The following is a 10,254-nucleotide window of genomic DNA, read 5'->3' as shown; positions in this document are numbered from 1 at the left end:
ATGCCACTAGCACAAGTACCATCACGATTTCGCTTTCGCTTGCCCCAACAGGTCTTCGCAAGCCGAGTTTCATGTCCAATGAAGGAGACGACATTAGCATGGGTGCCAGTCGTCAAATTTAGTTCGATTTCGATTTCACCTGCTTCAACAAGCGGAGTTTAGTGTCCAATGAAGGAAAGGTACGCATAAGTGGGCTGGCTACACCCCTGGCAGAGGCCTTGGATTTAGGTCTCACTTGGCTTGCCGGGTCCTCTCACGCACAGCATATTTCCAAAGGTCTCGGTCGGAAGTCATCACCTCGGTGAGACCCAGTGTTCGAAGGTCGTGCCTCACCACCTCATCCCAGGTCTTCCTGGGCCTACCTCTTCCACAGATTCCCTCAACTGCTAGGGTGTGACACTTTTTCACACAGCTATCCTCATCCATTCTCGCCACATGACCATACCAGCGCAATCGTCTCTCTTGCACACCACAACTGATGCTTCTTAGGTTCAACTTTTCTCTCAAGGTACTTACACTCTGTCTATATATATTGTGTTAAGATTCATTAGCAATCAATTATCCTTATTGAGAAGAAACAGTCAAAAGTAACCACCACATACAATCACCAAACATCTCCACTACTTAACACAGTCCAAGTTAAACCTCTTCACCTTTACATCTGACATGAAAGTCTATGAGGAAAGCAAAAGAGAGAAAAAATTGATTGCTATTAAAGCGCGTAAAATTTGGGGGTTAATAATCTTAATCTTTAGTTACAGTTTCTCATTCAAACTACATAATAGGCAGAATTGTTGGATGAAGACAGTAGGGTGTTTTGAGGGAGATTTGGCTGCTATTTCTACCAGGTCTAGCTACCAAGTAGATGTCTCCCTCATTGGCTTATACATACATCCTCATCATCATCATCATTTAACGTCCATTTTCCATGCTAGCATGGGTTGGACGGTTTGACCGGGGTCTGGGAAGCCAGGAGGCTGCACCAGGCTCCAGTCTGATCTGACAGTGTTTCTACAGCTGGATGCCCCTCCTAAGGCCAACCACTCCATGAGTGTAGTAGGTGCTTTTTATGTGCCACTGGCACAGGGGCCAGAGGAGGCTGGCAACGGCCACGATCAGTTGGTGCTTTTTATGTGCCACCGGCACGGAAGCCAGTCAAGGCGGCGCTGGCATTGGACACATTCGGATGGTGCTTTTTACATGCTACTGGCAAGGGTATCACAACTACAATTTCCATTTGATTTTCATTTTGATGTTGATGTACTTGACTCAATAAGTCTCCTCAAGCACAGCAGGTCACCCTACGATCCAAGGTACTTTTGAATGGGCTGGGGCTGGTTATGCGAAACTGGTGTAGGATACAGCCATGAGCTCACTTTATCTTCGCAGTTGGGTTGATGAAATCAACTATATCCCCTCACCCAAATTTCAGGCCTTGTGTCTATAGTAGAAAGGATTATTATTTTTATTATTGAGTGAGAGAGCAGCATACACCATCAAAGTAATGCTGGGTTACAAATATATGAAGCCCAATATACCCATCATGACTACCTGTGTGATTAAGGGTACATCAGGCATATGCATCACAACTCTATGTGCATGACCTTGCAGGTGGGGCCCAGTTAGAATTTTCTTCAGGTTGAGTAGCTCATCCTGCTCAAAAGGTCCCTGAATAAGGGTTGTTTAAAGATGATAAATAAACACCTATGTTTCCAGGGGTGAATTATTCAAACTCCAAAGAATCCTTGGTTATGATGCTCCCCCATTACTCCTGCCTATGATCAGAAATGCACATATTGTCAGCCACCAAGGGACATGCTCAACTGGTTAAGGTAAAGAAACTGACAAGCCAGCCTGTGATATTGAGCAGAATATCTATTGCAGCCCTTCTTTTACACCAAAACAAAATATGTACATGTTAGCACTTCCAATCAGGATCAGAAGTCATGAGAGCCACCTAAAGTAGCATCAGTGCATACAATAGGTTAACAAAAAAGCCCTGTAGAGGCTATTTTTGCCTTCCTTTCTTCCTTTAATAAAACAAGTACATGTTGTGTGTTGGGATCAGACAAATTAACTAAACTCCTCACATTGAATTTGTGGTTTTGTGCCTACGTCAGAAGTCTTCATCAATATTATTGTATCATCACTGCTATATTCAGACTCGTTGAAGCAAAAGCAACAGAGAGCTGAAAGCAAAGCTGATCATAACGAGATCTCAACAAAGAATGATTAAGTCTGTGACATAGATATTGTAAAGCATCTAGTTTACTCTCTACCCAGCCAAGTTACAGTATTACAATAGAACTTTAGATGTGTTACCTTGTACAATTAAATCTCTGAATTTATGGGTGTGCTTTTGCAATTGTTTGTGGAGAAATTTCAAACTTTCTACACTCCGGGTGCCTCTATAAAGTGTGACATCCTTGCCTGTTTTCAAAAACCATTCAATTTCCTATAAAAACCAAAAGAATGTTGTTTATAGTTATACTGTAACTTGTGATGTCATTACATGGATTACATTATTTCTACTGATATAACAAGTGATGTTGGTAAGAATTAGAGTCAGGGCTACTGACAATACTATATGAAACTGAGAGAGAGAGAGTGAGAGAGAGAGTGAGAGTGAGAGAGAGAATAATAGATGTAAAGAGAATTATGAGGTAGAGAAAGAGAATGGCAAATATCTAGGAAGATGAGACAGAAGTCACTATACATAAATGTAGTGGGTGAACAAATTGTTGTATATTTAAAACTAAGTTATCCAATAATGATAGAAATAACAGAGTTTTGTTTTCTGATAGAACAATTTTTTTATTCAGTTAAGCGTAATGACAACTTTGGTGTAGGTTTTGGAAATTTAGGAATTGTCTCTGCATGTGTCTAGCTGGTTGACAACTGGTTTCATTTTCATGTCATTGAATTGTAAAACAACAACTACTCCCAAAATGTACAAATGTCAAAATTTGTGAAAGGAAGAAAAATATCAAATTCCAGTCTTGTTAGCACAGCAAAATGGATATAAATAATTGAAATATAACTGATTAAGTCCTATGTATATCTTACCAATGAGAACAAGGAAGAGAATTTGATAACCACCAGAGTGCAATTAAATATGAACTATAATATTTATAAAACTCACCTGTTGAAGAGAAAACTTGCCACATTTATATTTTAGAGATTCATGCCTTTTTCGGAATTTCTGAAGAGTCTCACTCTTGGGAAAAGGATCCAGCTCCAAAATTCCTTTTTCATAATTATCATTAAATATCATAGATTCTAACAGATTAAGAACCTAAAATTTAAGAACAAACATTTTAGAACTGACTAACTTGTATACCTTGACACTCACACTACATCTAGACATATTTCTGTACAAATGAACTACCACAGACACACACACTATTACAGACACATGTATATTCACATATATACACCCACAACCAGATGCACACATACATATCCAGACACAGAAATGAAAACTGAGAGTCTCACATCCAGACACACACACACAAAACATTACAGAAATACATTCATACTGGATAATGAGGTTGGGGGGTTACACTGACCAAATAAAAGATGGTGGTCATGGCTAGAATGTCTATGATCATATATCCACTCAATCAGAGCTAATATGGAATTAGGCAAAAACAAAATTTAATCACACATAAACAGTTAATTTTATATATTTCTATCACTACTCTGAAACAATTTTGACGTCTAACCCATGGCAACATGGAAAACGGATGTTAAATGATGATGATGATGATGGACTCCTGAAAGATGTGTTGGCCTAACATTTAAAATCATTCATGCTTTCTTAGACTTACAAATGATACATCATAAGGTGGTGTATTGATAATTTATACCAATTCTGACTGCATTTGGTAGTAGACCTAGTGTTCTGGTTGGTTTAACAACATTACCTGGTCCAAAGATGCCTTCTGTGAAATTCATCAGATCAAACAACTAGTTCCTTCCATTCAGATTTTTCAGCAGGCACTTACATGCAGATATTCAAACTACACATTGATCACACCAATCTCATCATTGCTGCTCCTCTCCTAACTCATCATTTCAAGTCACTCTCCATGTGGCTCATTATGATTTGAGTTAGCAACTATTTGAAGTTTCTATTGGGTTAGGATCACATTACTCATACATACCATTTTTGGCATGGTTTTTATGGTTGAATGATTTTCTTATTGGCCATCCCTTTACAGAGTGAACTGGCATACACATATATCTACTTCTATGGTGCGTGTGTGCGCGCGCACGTTCATGCATGCATGTGTGGTCATTCAGTGAAGAGAAATCAATTATTTGTCAACTAAATTATCTGCACCTCTTGAATGAATGTAAGTGGCTGAGCATTCCACAGATAAATCTTTAATATTATTCTCAGGCAGAATTAGTGTGACACAGTGTATGACAAGCTCAGACCTTCTGAATTACAGGTACAGTCTATCTGCCAGGCTTCTTTACTATTGTCATCTACCCAATTTCATTTACAAGGTATGGATCAACTCTGAAGATATAGAAAATGACATTGACCCAAGATTCTATGCAGTGAGACTGAACCAGGATCTTATGGACAAGTGAGACACAGATTACTATAAAGAATGAAGAAAAGTGACTGGCTACAACAGAGTGGGGCTATGGAAAGATCCATGCTAGGAACATTATTGCAGTAGCATAGCCAAAACAAAGTAATTCAAGAATAGAGTGGGAGTGAGCACTGTGATCACAGAATATTGAATGTGCAACTGTGGGCCAGACACATCATATGGTTCTCAGACAACAGATGGGCTTGTTCAGTTGTTGAGTGGTGTCCAAGATATTTCCAAGAGATCACTTGAGACATCTCCAAGATGATGGGAATGTAAAAAAAAAATTGGGAAGAATGAAAGCATATTGTAACCAATGATGTACATAGACATTTGATAGTGACATTATTCCCTGTAAAACAAACTCCTCACATAAGCACATACCATCACCATCATCATCAAGGACAACAACAAAAACAATAATATTAATAATCAACATACTGTGTGACTGAAAGTATAACTACAGCAATAAGGCATCAAGGTCTTCACAATCTGTGGCAAAAATTTAGAGAATTCCTGAAAAATGAAATAAAGAATTTGGACTCAATAGAATGAACAATGGCAACAGCAATAACATTGGCAGTGATGATGTTTTGGTAATTTTGAAATGTGTGTGTGTGTGTGTGTGTGAGAGAGAGGGAGAGAGAGAGAGAGAGAGAGAGAGAGAGATATCTGTTATGCAATGTTACCTTGCTGAATGATGTACTTGAAGCAAGGTTGAACTGCTGCAGCAGCTCCAAGGCAAGTTCAATGGTGGCTTCTATGTATTTCTCGTCATTACAACACTGAATGCTGAAATATAACATAGTATCAGTCAATACAGACATTTCTGACATAGGTGCAGGGTGAAGAGGAAAGGGGGGGGATGTTAATTTCATGACCTTTTCAAGGGAATTACGGACACAGTTCTAGAGAATTCAAACGAATTGAAACCAGGTTTCTATTTACTGTGAGCAAAGACAGTTCATACACAGATTGTGAATGTATGCACAAAATTACATGATGTTTATATTGAACTGGGAGATATGTTAGGTCTACCACTCAAAATTGGATCACAATCAACTTCGGTGTGCTGAAGATTGAGAAAAATTGCTAAATCTCCCTGGTAGTTACATAAGAAAAAGAAATAGGAGGTCGTGAAACTTATTGTTTTTAATGTCCAGTTTTTCTATGCTTTCACTGAAAAGTTGTTGAGGCAGATTTTCTACAGCCAGATGCTCTTCCTGTTGCCACTTCTCATCTTTAACCATGTAATGTAATATTTTATTGTCTTTTGAACACTGAATAGCTCAATAGCTAGATTGCAGAATACCATCAAAGAGGATTGCAAACAAATGACATCATTTGTATGATGAAGGCTTTTGTTTACAATTAATGTGCACATGCCAAGATAAGAGAAACACACACCCATTCATGCATGCACGTAACACATACATATTTACATGACAAACCTCTTTGAGTTTCATTCTACCAATTTTTTACTCATAAGGTATTAGTCAATCCATGGCTATAGCACCAAACGTCAGTCAACAGTGTCCAAGCAAAAAGAGCGAACACTCTGTAGTGAACTGTCACACTGCCATGCCTGTGGATCATGAATTTTTTAAAAAAGAAATGAGAGACATGTGTGGAGTAATTCATGCTTTGTAAGACAATCATAAGAGAAATTCTTAATGAAGAGTAATCCTTTATACCATTTGTTGATCTGAAGAAAGTTTTTGACAGGGTATCATGATCTGTAGTGTAGTGATCTCTTGCTGTAGATCATGAACAAAAAGCAGTGTAAATTATATACAGACACAGACAACAAAGTAAAAGTTAGCAAGATCAGTGAGGAATTTAGTGCATGTGTTCAGTCAAGGATTACTTCACAGCCTTTGATTGTTTATTATAGAGAATCCCCTGAAAGAATTATACCCAGAATATGAATAGAGTGGAAAAAGTTCAAGGAGCTGTTGCTTCTTTTATGAAGCAAATTCTATGATGCTTGTGTACAAACTGTTATGCTGCATGATATTGAGATATGAGCACTGAAATTCAGTGATAGTGTGAAGGCTGGAAAGAAATGAATCTAACATGCATAACTGGATATACAATGTTAATGAGTATGAGTGATGAACTGAGAGAAAAACTAGGTGTAAGAGGTTTCATATATAATGTGCAAGAGAAATGACTGTTAGTATAGACATGTAATGTGCATGGATGATGACATGTGGGTGACAAAAAATACCAGAAGGTACAGGTGGAAAGAAACTGTAAGACAGGAAAATATGAGCAAATGTGGTTAAGCTGATCTTGGGATATTGAACTTTACAAAACATGAACACAAGAGGCGGAATGCAGTGTTAAAAAGGGGGAGATAAAATGATGAATTGGAAACAAGTTTTCATTTGTCAAGAACTTTTAGATTGCCACCATGAACCTGCTACATGCATGAAAGCATAATCTAAGATAAAATTATCATCAACAACACCATTAGTACTATCATCTCTTTTCACTGACCACTACAAAGACTAATCAGTCAGTGTGCTTCACCAAGGGACAAAATTGACAGCTGAGGGTCAAGCTGAATTGCTCAACAACCTAGAGAATGGCCCAAAATTAATAGATAAAATATCCTTACACTTTGATTTGCTGTCCAAGTCGCTCAATGAGGTGTAAAATTCGGCAGAGTACTTCTCGAAAAATATAGAAATGGCAGTCACCGAGTTTGGAATCAAATTCTTGCAGTAAAAGGTCAACAAAGAGTTGATAGCTGCACATGAGTCGGTATTCTTCTGACAACTGGCTGCAGCTGTTCATATGTACTCCCAGAAGCAACAGAATCTTCCAGAAGTGATCCTGAAAGAGAACTTGTTCAGTTAGTCTAAACTGATTTTGTGTATTTATGGAATGAATGATAGTATATAGCTTTTCAGTAACAAGGGTTAATATTTTCACTATCATGCATGATTACAGCACTGAAATATACACAATAACCTCTTCAGTCACTACAGGATCCTTACCTTCACTGCCACATAATACATCACTGACAATAACATCATCTCCAGTAAGTGTAGGTCCTCTATCCCAACTGGCATACAACATCACACCAGTGACACATATACCAAACTGTCTCTCTAGTCATCACTGGCTCTTTATTGTCATGAAATACAATGTCACTGACATATACAGGCTCACCAGACACTTAGGTCTTTTGTTTCTTATAAAAAGATCAAAAGGTTACTTACTGCATTCAGGGACAGGTAATGCACAAGAGTTGGCTTATGTTCTTCAGTGATGCTGGCAGAAAAATTGTTGGCAAGGTACTGCAGGGTTGTCATGATGACATCTCTCTTGTAATATGGTGGATTAGGATTTGGTGTTATCACACTGAAAAAATGAGTTGAGAGTTGGTGTGATCACAGTGAAATGATGAGTTGAGATGCTGGGATATCCATCTATCTCTCTCTCTCTCACACACACACACACACACAAACACACAAAGTTTGTCCAAAGAAAATGGACTTTTAAACAGTGTGCCTAGCGTCTAGTGCAGTATGTTTGCAACTGCAATGCTGTGCACGGGTGATTTTGACCTTCAATCTAATAATAATCACCTCATACCACATCAGCCAGTTATTGATCTAAACCGTTAGAATGAACATATATTTAGAGTGTGCTTATGTCTGTGAAAATTGTTGCATAACTGTGAAGTTTCCAAGTAGTAAGCATCAATCAAAATTTGTACCATATAATGCAAACATTTGTGGGTAAAAAGAGAACCAACTCACAGCCAGGAATTGTTCTACTATTTGATTGTTAACAAAAACTTTCTGTAAAGTGTCAAAATGGATGATGAAACTTGGATGTATAGCCTTGATCTTAAAATAAAAAATAATAGTTGCAGTGGCTGAAATCATTGTCACACTGACAAAATAAAAGCCTGTCAGTATGATGATGATGTTGAACTTCTCCTTTGACCGGAATGGTACAATTCATTAAAAGTTTGTTCCATATGGTTAGACAATCAGTCAAAAGTTTTACTTGTATATAGAGAAACAGTATGAAGGGAGGGTCCAAGGTATCAACAAGTAAAATCTGGATGTTGCACTACAACACATCTGTTTATGTGTCACTTCTCATTCATGACTTTACAGCGATGCACAAGATGACTCCCTTCTTCAATGGCCTTACTCACTGATTTGGTCGCTGCAGATTTTTTTTGTTGCCAAAGTTGAAAACTACCCTGAAAGGTTGCTGATTTCAGATGATGAAAAAGATCAAAGTGAATTTGCAGTAAGAACTGCATACTATTCATAAAACATGTTACGAACTGAAAAAATGTTGGGAATGGTATATCAACAATAGTGCAAACTATTTTGAAGGAGACAAGACAGATTAAATTGTAAAATAATTACTTTTTAAAATCTACTTTTGTTTTTTCAACAGACTTTATATATATAAGAAAAGTGGTTTAGATTAAACTGATGCAATTATTCTGTTTAGAAATATAGTAATCCCTTGACTATCACGGGAGTAACGTTCCAAAACTTCCTGTGATAGGTGAAAATCCATGAAGTAGAAACAGTACTGTACTGTATATATTTTTTTATTATTTTTATAATTTGTATATATTTATTTTATTATAAATGCAAAACAACAGCGCAGAAGAATCGACATAAGCTTAAATAATAAACCATGATAGGTGAACCACAATGTGGCAAGGGATTACTGTATCAATATTCAACTTACAACATTGAATTGTTTTCTTGATAGATTTTGTGTGTAACCCTTGGTCAGCCCTGATTGAGCAGATCTGATCAAAAGTATTTCTACCATCACTATCCTGCCTTTCTCCTAGGCACAGTGCATCCAGAACCATCTTATCCAATATGTTATTCTTGTTTAAGGCTTTGATTTGCTAGTGATTTGACTTATTTCTTGCAAGTTGTATGATTATGCAGAGGATCCCTCATTCATATGGTTTCTTTGAAATTAACTGAACTGGAGCAACAGTGAAAAGTGACTGCCAAGATGACATCCCTGTTTGGCTGTGCTTTTAAATAATAGACAATTAACCAAAGGCGAGGAAGATGTAAGAGTCAGTAGTTCACATCCATCCTGTCACTGGCAGTATTTCGTGTCTATGTTGAAGACATCTAACTGTCAATGCTCCAATCACAGGAGTATGTATCACACAATAATGTTTTGCTATTGTAAGCAGTTATAGCAAAGCAAATCAGATAAGTGTTTCTAAAGCCCATGATGAAGAATTCATGTTTTCTTGTCGGATTAGGACCATGATAGAAACACAAACAAATTAGACCAGCAGACTAACTTGAAATTCAATTACTGTTTCAAAAATATTTTGAAGGGTGCAAGTTCAGTTACAATGATCTGATGAGAAGGTTACAATTTTAATATCAAAGATCCCTATGGATCACACAGGTTGTAATCCTTTGAAACATATGTAGGAATAAAGTATGCAATTATAACATGCGTTTTCTCCATTCCTTAAATTCTTAAATATACTCAAATACCCAAAATTTCAAGGAGTTCCTGCCTTAAAAACAGGAACTAAACCACAGTTATTTTGTGTTCTTTGCTACATTGGTTTCTATTAACCCATTTATTCTATCAGAAGAATTTTTATTCATTAAGATAG

At 37.2% G+C, this 10,254-nt stretch overlaps 1 protein-coding gene across 2 annotated transcripts in view; it reads right to left on the bottom strand.

Moving 5' to 3' along the window:
* The window catches only part of LOC106881129 (serine-protein kinase ATM), an 88,567-nt gene that overhangs the window by 39,460 nt on the left and 38,853 nt on the right, over positions 1-10,254 (bottom strand). For both annotated transcript variants that reach the window (XM_014931398.2, XM_014931399.2), the window contains exons 27-32: positions 7,838-7,979; positions 7,231-7,448; positions 5,297-5,399; positions 5,049-5,123; positions 3,143-3,295; positions 2,323-2,455 (exon numbers count right to left, since the gene is read on the bottom strand). In XM_014931398.2, the coding sequence (XP_014786884.1) occupies positions 2,323-2,455; positions 3,143-3,295; positions 5,049-5,123; positions 5,297-5,399; positions 7,231-7,448; positions 7,838-7,979 (824 nt within the window). The remainder of the gene's footprint in view (positions 1-2,322; positions 2,456-3,142; positions 3,296-5,048; positions 5,124-5,296; positions 5,400-7,230; positions 7,449-7,837; positions 7,980-10,254) is intronic.

Source organism: Octopus bimaculoides, chromosome 2, assembly GCF_001194135.2.
Source record: "Octopus bimaculoides isolate UCB-OBI-ISO-001 chromosome 2, ASM119413v2, whole genome shotgun sequence".
NCBI classification, from domain to species: domain Eukaryota; kingdom Metazoa; phylum Mollusca; class Cephalopoda; order Octopoda; family Octopodidae; genus Octopus; species Octopus bimaculoides.
The sequence above is the reverse complement of the archived record's forward strand: the minus strand, read 5'-3'. Positions and strand labels throughout refer to the sequence as shown.